This window comes from Cynocephalus volans, chromosome 5 (genome assembly GCF_027409185.1).
Source record: "Cynocephalus volans isolate mCynVol1 chromosome 5, mCynVol1.pri, whole genome shotgun sequence".
Classification (NCBI taxonomy): Eukaryota; Metazoa; Chordata; class Mammalia; order Dermoptera; family Cynocephalidae; genus Cynocephalus; species Cynocephalus volans.
Window position 1 is genome coordinate 156778459 of NC_084464.1, and position 17197 is coordinate 156795655.

Here is a 17197-nt window from a genome sequence, read left to right on the forward strand (position 1 = left end):
GCGTGTGGCTCCTGCTCCCGTGTGATAGTTCACCGCGTGTGGCTCCTGTTTCTATGCAATGGCTTTTGTTCGTATGAGGTCAACACTTTCTCATGCAGAAGTGGGGTGGTAGTCTGCAGGTCAGACAGGTGGTAAAATGGAATTACTTAGGTTAATCAAGCAATTCTACAGAAGCAGATAGTGTAGTAGTTATAAGGGTTTGGGGAGCTCTATTTCAATACCAGGCTTTTCTTGGTTTCCCACAGGGTTTGTTGAACTCTTAGATTGAGTGGTCTTCCTGGCCCTGCCACCCTGGCTCAGCTGCTCTCAGTTGGGGCTGAGCCACATCTAGAAAACCTGTAAGAGTCATGGGGACCTAATGCTGAGTTAGGGACAGGTAGGGGGAGCACATCCATCTTCGTCTCTTTGCTGCTTAGGATGGCCCCTCTAAATCATAGTGCTAATTCAGTGAGGCTCTGTTCTTCTGAAGTTTTCTGATTTGTGCCCTTAAAATTTATAATCATGAGATTGAATGATTATGTGTTTAATTGTAACCTGTGCCCCTTATACCCAAGCAGTGTTTATTTGTCTCAGGAAACTGAACTCCCGCAAAGCACGTGACTGTCTGTTGCTTCTTGCCCAAAGTCGTTGCCCACCCTTCTGAGAGAGATTTACATTCTCTGAGAAACGAGCAGCTGGGGCTGCAAAAAGCTTATAAAATCTTCACTTATAAACACAAACAGACAATAAATAGGGAAAAGTGCTCAATCTCCCAAGTAGTCAAATCAGTGCAAAATTAAAGCAAGCTGCTATTTTGGGACTACTTTAGTAAATTTAAAGAATAATACAGCTCCGTGTTGGCAAGGATGTAAAGCAGCAGGCATTCTTATAAACTTCTGGGGTGAACAGACATTGTTACGACTTTTTTGGAAGGCAATTAGCAATATATACCAAAAATCTTTAAAATGCATGTTCTCTTTCCAACAGTCTCAGTTACAGGAAATATTCTTTAAAAATTATCATGAATGTTGCCCAAAATGTGCATACATGGATATCCAAAGCAGCATTGTTTATAATTATTTTAATTTTGAAAAATTGGCAGCAACCAAAATGTCGAGAAAAAGTAAGTTATGGAGAATATGCACACAGTATGATTCTAATTGTATAAATTCTAAAATCAGGCAAAACTAACCAAAAAGTTGTTTGAGGGATATATACATATGTGAGTATAATAAAGCCATAAAGAAATTCAAGGATGATTAGCAGACAATTCTGAAAGAGTGTTTACCCAGCAACAGGAATGAGAGAGGATTTGATAAAGAAGGGGTCAAAGGGCGCTTCCGAGGTCCTGGTGATGTTATTTTTCTTAAGCTGAGAGGTGGCTTATGGGTGTTAATTTTATAATTATTGTTTAACTACACCTATGTATTATAGGTCTTCTTTCATATGTTATAGATTTCACAGCAAAAAAAGAAAAAAAGGATGGAAAAACAAAGGAAATAATTTGCTCAGCTTAAAACTGCTCGAGAGCACACGGCTGCTAAGTGTCAGGGCCAGGAGCTGTGGAAGATGTCTGGTTCTGTTGTCCACCATCTCAACCACTTGGATGGGATGTTCTCAGCATGTGCTGGATCCTCAGGATTTGTTTTTTTTTTTCTTTTTAATATAGCATAGTTTTGGTTGACTCCTAGTTTTCTGCCTCTGTAAATAAAGGGGCATGGGGGCTGTGCTTGCAATTCCAGTAGATGACTTTGTGACCTTCAGAGAAAGTCACTGGCAAGAATGCTCACTGCCTGCCTTGGACAGTTCTCCTTTGCTTTTGCCCAGACTTTTCTTTCAAACCCAGACAGCGCCAATAGCTCTAAAAAAGTCAGGCTGAGTTTTTAGTTGCTCTTCTGGGCCGGAACCTTTTGGCTGGCTGGATTTGCTGCTCAAAGTTTGCAACCTGCTCAAAAGCTCCGTTCTCGCTCTGGGGAAAACACAGCCAGAAGCACTGCCAGGGTGGTGGGGGTAGATTCGTAAGTCATCTCAGAAGGAAGGCGGCTGCCAAAGAATGTGCTCTGCTCTCCCTTCGTTCTCTGGGGGCGCGCCCTCTCCCCGCTCACGCCGGGCAGATGCAGCAGCTGAAATGCTCGGAGGCGCTGCACGAATCGCGGCCCAGTGAGGTAGGAGCCCAGGTCCGCTTCTGATTTGCGGGGCAATTTGAGGTACGTCTCGAACTGCCTTGACCTCTGTTTATCTACTTATAAAAGAAAGGATGAGGAATTATAGTGCTTCTCAGAAGCTTGATAATTCTGGGCTCCAAGCTGGAGGAGCCCAGCTGTACACCTGCCTCCTACCTGCACCGCACAGCCGTGCGCCCAAGGGCAAGGCGTGCAGGCGCGCAGACCTGTCCCCTCGGTGCGGGTGTCCTGGGACTAGGTCTGCCTAATCAGCAGCCCCACCTGTCACCCCCTCCACGTGCCCCCAGCACTGCCCAGCAAGCAGATGTGTTTGCTTAACTCCCTGTTCTACTCTCCACGAGAACCGCTTCACACCTCCAGACTCTCAAACCTCTTGTTTCCACACTCCCACCTCTCCTCTCGCTCTTCCTCCTCCTCTCAACAAATGGAACTTCCTTTCTACTTTACAAAAAAAGAAAAAAATATGTATGTATATGTAAATATAACATATATAAAAATCGAAAGAAAAAGATAAAGAAAGAATAAAATAATCAGGTTGGAATTCCCTAATCCTCTGATACCACAGTTAAGCACCCACATTTGCGCCCCCCTTGCACCCTCTCCCCACCCTGGCAGAAGCAGCGGCCGGCGGTTCTTGGGCCCCCGTTTCCTGCCCTCTCTGTGTCTTATTCTGTCACTCGTCCCTCCCTCGCGTATATTCAGTCTCTGCTCACCTGTGTCCTTCCCACTGGCTTTAAACGTATTCAAACAAAACACCTCACTCAAGCTTCCTATCACATTTTTCTCCCCTACTTCCCAAACTTTTCTGAGCCGTGTGCACTTGGTGTCATCTGGCTTCCCGCTCCCTGTCACAGCCCAGCCCAGGCCGCCTTCCCACCCCACGCCCTCCAGGAGAGCCTGGATCTCCCCCAGCGACCTGCACATCATGGGCTCCAGCGATACTTTGCAGCCTCCCTTCACCTGGCCTTCCCCGCAGCCAGCACGGCCACCACCCTTCCCTCGTGACCCACGCTTTCTTCTGCTTTCATGACACAGCATCAGCCTTGCTTTTGTCCCCGCTTCTCTGCCTCCCGTTAGACTGGACACTCCACGAGAGCAGGGACTGGGCATCTTCTGCCCTCCGGAGTGTCTCCAGCCTCACTCTGTGCCTGCACGCGGTAAATCCTCAATAAATACTCAGTGAATATTTAGTGAATAAAGGAGGCACTGGAAGTATTTTGATTTAAAAATTCTCTATGTAAATATTGTGGCATGGTGGGTGTGCTGCCTCATACACCCTCAGAAGTTGGGGGGCCGGGGAGTGGGTCCCAACCCTCTATAACTTTAAGTGACTTACCCACTGGGCTTTGGTTTCCTCATCTGTCAAATGCGGGTAACAAAGTTAGCCTCACCTCCTCTGAGTTGTGGGACTCGGGTACGCTACGCACGTATGTGTTAATCATAGTCACAACGACAGCGGCGCCACTGATTAAGCTCCTCGTGGGTCAAGTGCTGTGCTTAGAACTTTACGTACATCATTGTGTTCAGTCCTACAACAGCCTGTGAGACTTGCTTTATGTCCTGGCTTATGACCAATCTGTGTAAGACAATCTATAACCTGCCTTTGTTGTGAGGAATATCTTATACAGGTTATTAAGTCAGGGTTGTTAATTGTATTGTTTAAAATCATTTATACCTTTACCAACAATTTTTATAAATTTGTTTTATTACTAAGAATGGTTATGTTCAAATCCCTGTGGATTTATCCATCGCTCCTTTTGTTTCTGTCAATTTCTACTTAATTTGTGTTGAGACAATGTTATTAATTTAGCGTTGTTACCTCTTTCAAGTGGATTGACCCTTTTATCATCATGAAATATTTCTCTTTGTCTTTAAATAATGCTTCTTGACTCAAATCTACTTTGCCTGATATTATTGTAGCTGCATTGCTCTCTTTTGGGTAGTGTTTGATGATATATTGTTTTTCTGTCCCTCTACTTTCTACCTGTCTATGATTAAGCTGTGTCTCATCTAAATAGCATATAGGCAGATATTTGTAAGTCATCAATCTTTGCCTTTTTTTCTGTTGTATATAGTCTGTTCTATTTAAAATATTTCACATATATGTGTGTATATGTATATAAACATGTTTATAAATATTTAAATATACTATATTATCTACTTGTTTTCTGTCTACTATCTATTTGTGGTCTGTTTTTTCCTCCTGCTCTTTGTTACTGTCTTTCCATGACTCTTTTCAGATGAATTGTTTTCTGGCTTCTATCATTTCTATTGGGAAGTAAGCTGCTTTTATGTCTTACTGCTTCCTCTGCCAAAGGTAATATATCTTTTTTTCTCCACCTTTAAGATTTTCTCTTTGTTTCTGATTCTCAGCAGTTTTATTATGATATGCCTATGTGTGGTTTTATTTATTTTTAAAAATATTTTTCCTCTTGAATCTGTGGTTTATTGTTTCTTGTCAGTCTTGAAAAATTCTTAGCCATTATTCTTTAAATATACCTTCTGCCTCATTTTTTCTCTTTTTGAGCCTCCAAACATATATTATATATTTTTTATTATGTCCTATATATCTGTTATGCTCTTTATTTTCCATTTATTTTTTTCCTGTGCTCCCCTCTAGATATTTTCTATTGACCCATCTTTCGGTTTACCAGTCCTCCTTTAGCTGTGTCTGACCTTATGGTAAATTAATTTATAGAGTTCTTAATTTCAGTTACCTTACTTTTTAGCCCTTAATTTTTATTTGATTCTTTTTTATAGGTTTTAGTTCTCTGGAGAAATTCTTCATCTTGCCATATTTTCTTGGCCACGTTAAACACAGTTATTTTAAAGCTCGTATCTTATAATGGCAATATCTGGATCACCTGTGGGTCTGTTCTTATGGTGCTGTTTTTCCTTTACTTTTGGTCACTTATTCCTGGATCCTAGACTTAGAATAATCAACAATCCTGGTTTACCCAGGACTCTCCTGTTTTTAGTATTTCAAGTCCGATATCCCATGAAATTCCTCAGTCCTAAGGAAACTGGGACCGTTGGTTGCCTTTTAGTCCTGGTATGCATGACAATTTTTTATGCTGGACATTGTGTATGAGAAACTGGGGATCATTTGAGCCTCAAAAAGATGTTATCTTCCTTCAGAGAGAATTTACTTTTGCTTTCAGCAGACAACAAGAGTGGAGGCAAATGGTCTTTATCTAGTCTGGAACTGAGCTCGTTCAAAGCTGGGTTTCAGTTTGTGGGGACCAGTCCATTTACAGTTGACTCCTATTCCTGGTAAGGAAGGCTTTGAAGCCTTTGAGGTGTCCCAACTGAAAGACGAGATTTTTGCCAAGCCCCTCCTCTGTCGTAGTCCTGGAGTCCAGTTTTTTCTCTCTAGTATGATAAAACTTCTGAAAGCCTTCTTAAGCCTGTCGGCCTCTCAGCCCCAGCTTCCAATTCAGCAAGACCTTGAAGGGAAAAACAGCATCTAGCGTTGCCCTCGCTTCAGTGAGGCTCTCGCTTCCCTTTTCTCTGGGAACTTAGCTCCCAGGCTCTGCATGTGTTCATAGACTTGGTTGCTAATTTTAGACTGCTGAGAACTTTGCTCAGCTTCTGAATGTCTTAGCTGTTTCATTTAGATGGACTTTGCGGTTTTGCAGCCCTGTGCTGCTTGCACATGGACAAATGCCTGGAAGGGAAAAGCAGCTCAGAACGTCAGGCTTGGCCTCAATGTGCTCTCTTCTCTTTAGCTTCTTAGACCCTCATGTCCTGGCTGTCTTGGTAGCTCCACAGTGTCTTCAAAGAGTTTGGTTGTTTAATTCAGCTTTCTAATTGATCTTGGCAGAAAAGTTGTTCTAATACAATCAGAATTTCTCAGCGCCTCCGTTCATGGACCTGGTTCTACTCCCAAGCCCCTCTGCCCAGGCTCCCCTACACATCCTCTTCTGTCTTCACTTTTTATACCTTACTTGTTCATGCAGTCTTACCATTCCATGCCTTTTTGAGTGTGTAACATGTTAAAATTATTTTCCATTCTAACAGCTGTGTGGTGTTGGCAGATGACATATTTTTAGAGCCAGTGACTGGGTGTGGTGAAGCTGCTTGTGTTCCTGGCATTAGTTTGTTCAGGTTCCAGTCCCACTGGTGAGCCGTTGGTTTTGTTTTGTTTTTGTCTTTCTCTGACTCTCTGCCCCCAGGTTTTCTTCTTAGTTTATTTCAAGATGTTTTATAGTGTGGGGAACTAGTTGGGAATTAGAAGTGAAAATCGGTTAGACTTCTCTATTCCTATAAAGTCAGTGCTGAGATTGGTTGCATGAAAATGGTGGCAAATATTTAAGCAAATTTAATAGTGATATGATGGTTTATTTTGTCTTTTAGGCACAGGCATTCTGAGCTACTTATCTATATCATCTAAGTTTAGAGTGCCCTAATTTATGACAGTAGTTCTGTTTTTTATTTTCGGTACCCATAAAAATGTAAACACAATTTATTATTGCTTTGACTGCATACTTTACATATCTTACTCCATTTATTCCTCATGATAACCCTGTGACACCAGCATTGTTTTTCTGGACGGACTTGGACACAGCTAACTAGCAGCAGAACCAGCATCTGAGTCTGGGTCCATCTGATTCCCAGTCACAGCCTTTTAGTCCCACACTGTGCTGATTTCCACGTGGCTGTCCTGCCATGGATTTATCTGCCCTACTGAGAGTTATCTTTGTGGAATTGCACAGGAGAGAGTCCACTTCATCCCAAGCGATTTGTGTTAAGGAATGAGATTGTGTAACCTTTATTGCTAGGCAAAGACCATATCTGAGCAAAACAGGACCTTCTGGGGATTACCTGTATCCTTAGATAGAATATGTGGCAACTTGCTTTGACAAAGTACAAGCTGGTGCATTATTAACCTAATGTGAGCCAGGATGCATGCTCTGTGTGAATTTTGATTAATTTGGTACCTTTAAATCACAACTGCAGAAAAAAAAAGTGAAATAATTTATTATATCTGTCATTCTTGATTTCAGGGAAGTTTAATTAGCATTAACAGCACTTGTACAGAGATGGGCAATTTTGACAATGCTAATGTCACTGGAGAAATAGAATTTGCCATTCGTTACTGCTTCAGAACCCATTCTTTAGAAATATGCATCAAGGCCTGTAAGAATCTTGCCTATGGGGAGGAAAAGAAGAAAAAGTGCAATCCGTAAGTGTTTTGTTTTGTTTTTTTAAGTTTGACATAAGATAATTAGATGTACTGATTCTAAAATTTATATGGAAAAGTGAAAGTCTAAGAATAATCAAGGCAACTGTAAAAAAGAACAAAAATAGAAAGACTTCAGGAATTATTATAAAGATGTAGTAATCCCATCAATGTGTTATAAATGCAAGGATGGACAAGTAGGGCAGAATCGAAAGTCCAGATACAGACCTTAACATATAAAGGAACTTAGATGACCAGGGAATGTCTTAGTCTACTTCGGGTGCTATAACAGAATATCAGAGACTGGGTAGCTTATAAACAATGGGCACTTATTTCTCACAGTTCTGGAGGCTAGAAAGTCCAAGATCAAGGTGCTGGCAGATTTGGTGTCTGGTGAGGGCTCACTTTCTGGTTTATGGATGGACGTCCTTTGTCCTCACTTGGTGGCAGGAGCAAGGCAGCTCTCTGGAGCCTCTTTTATAAGGACACTAATCCCATTCATGAAGCCTCTTCCCTTATGATCTAATCACTTCCCAAAGGCCTATCCTCCTAATACCATCACATTGGGGGTTAGATTTTAACATAGGAATTTTAGGGGGACAGAAACATTCAGTCTTTAGCAAGGGGCTATGACAAATCAATGGGGGAAAAGGTGAATTTCAATAGATGGTGCTGGAAAATTTGCCTCTTCATACAGAAAAAATTAAAATATTGCCTCAACAATCCATAAACAGATTGAGAATCTTTTTTCCAAATGATAGATATGTAATGGTACATCACGTTATTTTAATGTGCATTTCCCTGATTACTAACAAAGATGAGCAACTTCTTGTGTATGCATTAGGCACTTAGGTTTCCCCTTTTGTGAACTTTCTGCTCATATCTTTTGCCCATTTTTCTATTGAGTTGTTTGTCATTTTCTTGTTTATTTACAGGAGTTTTTTTTAAAAAATTATTTTGAATAGGTTTAAAAAATTCTTCATTGGATATAAGTGCTGCGCATATCTCCTCCCAGCTGTTCCTTGTTTTCCAACTTCTCTTGCAGAGAATTTAATATGAAATTTATCAGTCTTTTCCTTTAAAATCTGTTTTTTTTCTGTCTGTAGAAGAATTCTCATGCCACCCAAAGGTTATAAATATATTTTTCTCTATTTTCTTTTAATAGAATTGTTTTATTTATTTTTTTAACACTTAGGTCCTTTTACATGAAAACTGGAATTGATTGTGTGGTTTAAGGCAGGGACTTACTTCATTTTTGCCTTCCTTTTTTCCTATGTGGAAAAATTTTAGCATACTGTTTAATTACCAGCTAGGGAGCAATGGTAGGAAAATAAACGGATCGTTGACCTAATCAGACTCTCCTCTGCTCTGAAACTTTCAGTAGCTCCTCAGGGCCGGACGAATTAAGTGCACATTTCTATAGCACTTACGGGTTATCCATCACAGGATCCCTCCTGTCTTTCTAGCCTTAGGTTCTATTATTCCTCCACCTGTACTATATGCCCCAGGGAAACTGGAATAGTGTCTGTTCCTAAAATATCTGCTGACTTTTACATTTCAAAATTTGAGGGATGCAGTTAAAGCAGTACTTAAAAAGAAGAAAGGTAGAGGCTGGCCACTTAGTTTCAGTGGCTTAGAGCGCAGTGTGGTAACACCAAGGTCAAGGGTTTGGATTCCCATTAATGGCCAGCTGCCAAAATTTATTTACATAAATTAATTAATTAATTAATAAAAAATAAAAAGAAGAAAGGTTTTTTATTTTTAAACCTCCACCTTAAAATGCTAGGAAAAGAAGAGTAAATTTATTCTAATGTAAGAATGGAAATAGTAAAGAATAGAAATCAATGAAATAGAAAACAATAGAGAAAAAACAATGAACCCAAATGTTGGTTCTTTGAAAAGATTAGTAAAATCGATAAACCCCTACCTAAATTTATCGGGATAAAAAAAGAGAGAATATACACATGCCAACATCGGAAGAAGAGACATTATAACAGAATTTACAGACATTAAAGCATAGTAAGAGGACATTACGTAAAACTTTATACCAATAAATGTAACAACTTGGATGAAATGGATACATCTCTTAAAAGACACAAATTCCTAAAGCTGACATGAGATGAAACAAAGCCTGAATGAATAACCCTGTATTTGTTAAAGAGATTGAATTAGTAATTTGGAATTATCTAGTAAAGTTGAAAATGCACATACCAATACCTCCTGGTGATATGCCTGGAGAAGCTCTTGCGTATGTGTGCCATGAGCGTAATGGAATGGTCGTGCCAGCATTGTTTATAAGAGCAAAAACCAGTACATAAGATGAAAGTTCATCAAGAGGATCAATGAGTCGCGGTGTGTTCATACAATGGAATAATGTATAGGAATATAAATGAATGAGCTATAACTACATACAGCAACATAGATGAATCTCAAACACTGTACAGAATGAAAAAAAAGTTACAGAAGAATGCATACAGAATGACTCCATTCATATAACACTTCAAAAACAGGAAAAACTAAGCAATATATTGTTTAAAGAGACATGTCAGAGTGATGACATCATAAAGAAAAGCAAAGGAATGATAAATACAAAATTCAGTATAGTTAGTACCTGGTTATGGGCAGGATTATGATAGAGAAGTCACTGTAATGTTCTGTTTCCTAAGCTGGGGGGCAGGTGCATGGGTGTGCATTTTATTATCATGCTTTCAACTGTATAGGTATACATTATACATTCTGTCTTATGTGGGTGAGATTGTAAATAATCAAGAACTTAAGAGTAAATAAACAGCGAGGAACTGAAGCTGGTGAGTGCTGAGTATTTTTCCGAGAAGCTTAACTAAAAGCAAAGAAGAGGCCTGAGACTGGGGCTACTTGTTATTTTTTGCTTAGCAAAGTTGAGCCTGTTTCTGCCTGTGGAGGTAAGTCCCGGCTGGTGGAGGGGGTTCCTGCATCAGCAAGGCTGCCAGAGGAGCCGTGAAGGGCCAGCTGGGGGCCAGCATGGAGGATCAGCCTAGAACAGGACAGGACACGTCTCCCTCGAAGCCTCGACTCCAGGGGCTGTGTGAGCCGGGTGAAGCCATCACCTCTGCCAGGCTGGGCGCGTGAAGCCCCTTCTCAGCAGTCTGGAAGGGGCGTCTTTGAGGCCCCCACAGGAGGAAGCACTTTATTATTTTTTTTGGCAGGTTGGGGGTAGTGAGAGGTGGAGGTGGGGGAGAGGAAGCAGCCCGTGGCCTTGACACCCGGGTAGATGAGAGAATCTCCGGTTCCACGGTCTTCCCCAAGTGGCAGGTGACGAGGGCATATAAATTCCAGGAATAGGGTGTGAGGAAGGCAGGGGGAGCCTCGCACCCCCAGGAATAGTCCAGAGGATTATGTAGCCAACATTGGGCCAAAGACTGTGAATCAGAAGCTGCACACACACCACTAACCTTGCTAGTGAGCATGTCAGTCATGGTCGCTAAGCCCTTTCTATCAACTCAAAAGCCACTGGGGAGCAGGGTGAAGAAATGGCTGACATGTGGATTCTTCTCCTGAACTCTCCGTGCTGACCCCCAGCGCCCCGCCTTCCCCGCTGAGCTCCCACCCTGTCCTGTCTGCCTTTGGCCCCCAGGTATGTAAAGACCTACTTGCTGCCCGACAGATCCTCCCGTGGAAAACGCAAGACTGGAGTCCAAAAGAACACCGTGGACCCGACCTTCCAGGAGACCTTGAAGGTACTTGCGGAGTCCCCCCACCCCAGGCTGGGCACCCAGGGCAGAGTCCACTGAGGGTTCCTTCAAACTCTTGGGTCAGTTAAATGTAAGTGTGGACGCCGATACTTGTCTGCGGGACTCTGTCAATCAGTGGCAAGTGGATAGAAAATAAATTTCAGCCTTTGTACAGGAAAAGTGCAGAGTCTGCAGGACTTGAGAATGGCTTTTGATTAATGATTTCTGAGAAAACAGTGAAAAAGAACCTCGTTGCCTCTTTGTCTTGGTCTAACAGGGCACAGGGTAATTTTTAAAGTTGGTTTGTCTTGTTGAGTCTTTATGAGTACCAGAGAGACGTTCTCAAGCAGGATTCCCTGAAAATTAAACAACTGAGTTACTATCTTTGTGAAAGTGCTCCTTTATTGTAATATCTGACAAACCCAGGTTTCTTCTTTTATAGGGAAAAAAAAAGGCATTTTATGAAAAAATATTCATAAAGGAATTGTTTGGGTTTTCACTTTCTTTGATGCTAAGAAATGTGATTGATGGTTTAGGGCAGAGATGCAGCCTCCTGCTGATTTTGGGCGAAGAGCTGGCTGGATCTGAGGTCTGGCGCATGCAGAGTTGGCTGTGGGGGCCCCAGGCCAGGAGGGCAGCCCGGACCTGTGAGACTGCCCCTGGGCTGGGCGGCCCAGGCACCCCATCGTCTCACGCCATGAGAGCAGACGGCTTTGTCTGCCGTCCCTGGCAGGAGGGGTGTTTGTGAACTGCAAGCCAGGGGCCATCTGGGCAGCTGGCACAGAGCCCCGGCTTCATTAAATAATAGCTATTGTTTTCTGTGTCCCCGCTGTGACCAAGTGCTTTATATTCCCCGGGAGGAAGGTATTAGAATCCTCATTTGACAACAGGGAAACTGAGACTAGGAGTACTCAGCAGTACAGCTCAAAGCCTCAGTGGCCTGGCGGTCCTTCTCAAAATTTATGTCCGTAGAAATCCCCTGGGGACTTCTGGAAAAATGCAGATTCTGATTCAGCAGCTGTGGGCAGGGCCTGAGATGCAGGATCCTGGTGCTGCCGAGGCTGGGACCGCACTGCAGAGCGTCCCTGGAGACTGGTCTTCAGGTGGTTTTGCTCACGCACCTGCCACAAGAATTTGAAAACCTATGTACCCCTTCATGCATTTTAAGTTGATATCTAAAATTATGCATCATAAGCTTAATTAAGGTGTTTTGTGCTAAACAGAGGTTTATGAAATGAGATAAAGATGAGAATTGACTATATTTTAGATAAATATTTAATTGTACAGTTTGATTTTTAAACGTTTTACCTACCTTATTTAAAATGCATATAGAATCTCAAAGAAATCACTTAAAATTTTTATTCATGGGTTTTAACAAGTATATCGTGAATATTTTGTAGTCCTGGAGAAACTTTCCAGATACATTTCAAAGAATCCAATGTTTCTAATGTATTCTAAATTCAGAACATCACAACACAGGTCAGCCTGATCCTTCATAGAAATACCCATAAGATGGAAGAAATGGGGGGCCGACCCCGTGGCGCACTTGGGAGGGTGCGGCGCTGGGCTGCGCTCCGGCTGCGGGTTCGGATCCTATATAGGGATGGCCGGTGCGCTCACTGGCTGAGCGCGGTGTGGGCGACACCAAGCCAAGGGTTGCGATCCCCTTACTGGTCACGAAAAAAAAGACAAAAAAAGACAAAAAAAAAAAAGATGGAAGAAATGGGAAGATGGGGAAGCTGATCAACCATTTAAAAGTCTCACAGAAAACCAGTATTTCAAATCACCCCTTGGTTTGGCACCCAGGAGGTTGGTGCAACCTGGAGCAGGTCATCGGAGTAAAATTTGGGTGGGTGAGGGCTGTGAGAACGGTCTCCAGCCGGTTCTGAGAAAAATGCATGTGGAAGTTGATGATCTACAAACAGATCCTCCAAGGTATCTGAGCAGCGTGCTCCTTGGAAAACCTTTCTGGACTCCAGGGAGACTTGTTCCCCCTTTGAGACCACTGTAATGGGGGCCGGGGGAGGATGAAATGAGACACCAGGTGTGGGGGACACTGGTCACTGCCTGCCTTTGTACCCAGTGGAGTCTGGAGCAGTGTCAGGGTCTGCTGGGGTGGGCCTCATAGACCCAACAGGGCAATGGGAAATAGGTCTTGTTCAAAAAAGCAGATTCAATCACCGGAAGGAATAGTCCTGTTTGTCAGAAAGGGGCGACCTGTCGCAAGGAGCCAGGGAGAAGCAGGCCTGGGTTTCCGAGGGAGTCAGGGGCTGCCCCGTGCACAGAGCACATGGAGATTAGGGAGCTGCCCGGGGCAGGGTGGACGCAGGGGGTGGCCCACTGCCTGCCACCTGCCCTGTCCTGCCCGCCCTGCCCGCCCAGCCTGCTGGCTCCCAGCTTCCCCTGGGGCAGCTTCATCTCCCAGAGGGCAGCAGACAGGACAGCAAACTGTCAGTCTGGACTTCACTGATGGGGCCTGCGGCTGTGATGGGAATAACCGTATTAACTCGGGGTTTGTAGGCAGAGTCTATAGAGTGAGGAATGTGGGCAGAGTGGGAAATGGGCCATGGTCTGCAGGGAAAATGGACTAAAAATCAGCCAACAGCAGTAGAAAAGGGAATGAGACTCAAGAAATTCTAATTTTAATGGCCACAAGCAACCCCAGTGGGGAAGAAAAGGAGGAAGCCGGGGAAGGCCAGCCTGGCCAGGCAGGCCCAGGATGTCAGATGCGCAGACAGAGCCAGGGAGGGCCACGACAGAGCAGCAGGGACAGTGTGCCCTGCCGTACTACTCCCTGCCTTTCCCTGTTCTGCTGGGGCAGACAGGGAGGGAGGCGACAGCTCTCGGTTCCGGCTTCATTCCCATCTCGTCCCTCAGCAGGGAAGGCGGCTGCAGGTGGGCAGAGGAGAGGAACCCCAAACAGACAAACTGCACGTCTGCTTTAAGTGGGTGCAAGTGTCCAGCCTCACTGCATGACAGCTGGCCAGAGTGTCACGAGGAGTCAACGTTCAAGCTCCAAACAAGCACTAGAGGGGGCAGCTCAGGGCAGAAGGCTGGCACAGAGCCCAGGCTGGGCACAGTCGATCTGCACCCTGGCCTGCGCTGGCGGCTTCCAGAAAGGGGATGGTCACTGAATCTGTAGGCTTCTGTTTTTCCATCTGCAAAATGTGATGAGTACTACAGATCTCACAGGATGCTTGTGAAAGCAGAAGAGCAATGTACCTAAAAAGCCTGCTACAAAAAAGGGTTCAATGACTTGTAACTTTTGTTCACTATTGAGAAAATCCAGCTAATAGGCTTATGAGGAGGCTCTCGGAGGCTGAGGTGGAGTTGGTGGCACCTTCAGGAGGGCTGTGTGTCACTCACTAGGGGTCTTTGGCCTCCAGTCTCGGTAGGGGCAGGAACTTAGACTTGGATTGGGGAAGGGGCTTCTCTGTCACTCTTGGGTGTGCTGAGAGCACCTAGCAGGGACAGTGACAGAAGCATCATGTTGGGTGCTGGAGTCCGACACAGGCCTGGCCACATGTGTTGTCCATCTAGGGCAAGCACACCAGGGTAAAGCTCAGGCTTTGCATTTTGAACAAATAAAATTCCTGTTTCCAGTATTTTGGGACAACCCCAGCTGGGTACAGCAATAGCCAGATGCAAGTTTAGATGCCGCACTGGCACATACCTTGGCTTGGTTTCCAGGAGCCTCGGGCTGGTCAAGGATCTCATCCCTGTCTTGATCTTAGAAACGGGGGAGGGGACTCAGTGGCTGCCAGGGCTTTCTCAGCCTGTCCCCAGGCAGAGCACTGAGCACTTGGGGTGGGGGAGTGGGGGGAATTCTTCAGAAGAGAGAGACACCTCCCCTTGCACCATACTGCGAGCAGCTTGGCCCACCCTGACTATACCAGGACCCTGGCTGCAGTGGAGTCTGGGGATCAGCCTGTGGGAGGGAGGTATGCATAGGTCTGGGGAGGTGGGGGCCTGGGAAGTGGGGGCCCAGGAGCTGGCTGACCATCTCTGCTCTGTCTCTGCAGTACCAGGTGGACCTTGCCCAGCTGGTGACCCGGCGGCTGCAGGTCTCTGTGTGGCACCTGGGCATGCTCGCCCGTAGGGTGTTTCTTGGAGAAGTGATCATTCCTCTGGCCACGTGGGACTTTGAAGACAGCACAACACGGTCTTTCTGCTGGTATCCGCTCTGGGCCAAGGTGATGTCTGGTTTGGAACTGAGTGTTCCCCACCCCCACCATGAGAACTAAGTCATTTTTCAGATCCCAGAAGAGATAACCTACCTGGGAAGGCTTGGACCCGGGACCTAGTGCGGGTTCGCCAGGCCCACTGGCTGTGACTTTAAGTAGACACTTCGTAGGCAAGAAAGAGCTCAGCGTCGGCCCTTCCTGGGTGGAGTTAGGCTGAGGTGGTTCTAACCTGCTCAGGGTCGTGCACGTACCGGAATAGCCCTACCCTCCGCGCGGCACACAAGCCAGGCTGGGTCAGGGCAGCGGGCTCCTGCAGCCCAGCGTCACTCGGTGTCAGCCGAGGAGGCCTCGCTTCCCCTGGCCGGCCCTGCTGTGAGGCAGCAGCAGGACAGAGCCGGGCAGGATGAGCTGGGAGAGGCGAGGCTGCCGCCCGTGATCCAGGGTCTGCGTCCCCCAGGCCGTGCAGGGAAGAGGGCGGCGGGGCAGAAGGCAGCGCTTCTCAGAGTCGCTGCTTTGCACATTTCTGTACCAAGACCCAAGCCTGGGAGAGGGTGCGTGTGAGGCCGTGAGGCAGGAGACAACGTGGGCTCATCTTGTCTTTAAGAAACAGCAGCAGGATGTCCCCGCCCATGAGCCGAGGCCACGCAGCACAGCGGGCTGAATCTTCTGCACCGGCCTGGATGCAGGGCACGAGTGCCCTCTGGCCTCTCTTTTCCTCTCGGAAGCCAGGGCAGCCAGGATCCACGATGCCCGTGCTGGGAAATGTCTCCATAGGGTGAAGCCGAGGGTCCCCAGCCTGGGCGCTGCCCGTCCCACCTGCCTGCCACTGTCCTCTCTGCTGAGGAGGGCAGTGCGGCCCCACCATTGCCTTAGACCCTTCTCAGCCTCCACGTGCCGGTAGCCATGTGGAACGCTTCCCTATCCAGGGTCTGCCAAGACTTCACCTAAGTCCCATCGCCTGCATCAAGCCTTCCCTGACTTTCCCTGCTGGAAGTGAGCTCCCCCTTAGCCCCGGGAGATCAGGGAGCCCTGCCCATCTCCCGGTCCTCTTCTGCAGCCGTGGTGCCTCTTGCTTCTGCCCCTGCCACGCTGAAGGACAGCCGAGCTCCCTGGATTCTGTGCCTTCTTCACACTCCCGCCTCAGTCTCCCAGCTCCGTTGTCACTCAGACAAGCATCACCCCCTCCAGGATGCCCCCTCTGACTCCCTGGCGTGGGCTCACTCCGTCAGAGGATGGATCCCCTACGTGCTTTGCCTCTCCTGGCTTGAAGACAGAGCCTGGAACATCGCTGTCGCCAGCACCTACCACAGGGCTTGGCATAAGATAGGCCACGACCACCCCCCCACCCCACCCTGGTGCTGGATCAGGAATCCTCTGACAAGGGTTGGTGCTCGGTTTCTGGAAGCCAAAACCAACAAGGCAGCCTTACCCCATTTGGCACCCAAGGGCCAAGAAGGGAGGCTGCAGTGTAGAAGGAGCTGGCCCGTGCAGGCTCCCAGGGGCGCTGGGCCCTCCACGGTTAATGGGGAGGGCGCTTCTCTGCTGCTGGGATCAGCTGCTGCACGGTGGACTGAATGGATCTAGACACTTCCCAGTACACTTCTTCCCCACTGGGTGCAAAGACTGATTAGATTCAGCATCATCTCCTCTCTGGGTCCCTCCTTCACTCACTTTCTGGCAAAATCATTCATGACCAGAGAAGTCACCTCAGTGGCACGGAAGTGTCCTCCATGGGCATTGGGGCAAAGGGGGGCCAGACTTACCACAGCCTGGAGAGCCACCCCCTGTGGCTTTGGGCACAGAGTTCTGTGACTCCCTTCAGTCTCCAGTGCCTGCGGCAGTCCTTGGCACGGAGGGGTAGCTCGAATCTTTACTGGCCTGCATGGAGTTGATGGGGGGGCCTGACTTATTTTTTTCCAAACTCGGGTTGTGTTCAGGTTTCTTAGGACTATCCTGTGG

General features: G+C 46.2%; 1 protein-coding gene across 4 annotated transcripts in view; it reads left to right on the top strand.

Moving 5' to 3' along the window:
* Positions 1-17197, top strand: part of SYTL3 (synaptotagmin like 3) — a 70137-nt gene that overhangs the window by 48969 nt on the left and 3971 nt on the right. For 3 of the 4 annotated variants that reach the window (XM_063097254.1, XM_063097256.1, XM_063097257.1), the window contains 3 exons: positions 7169-7347; positions 10958-11060; positions 15077-15247. In XM_063097254.1, coding sequence (XP_062953324.1) covers positions 7169-7347; positions 10958-11060; positions 15077-15247 — 453 coding nt within the window. The remainder of the gene's footprint in view (positions 1-7168; positions 7348-10957; positions 11061-15076; positions 15248-17197) is intronic. The other variant, XM_063097255.1, reaches the window with a different exon arrangement.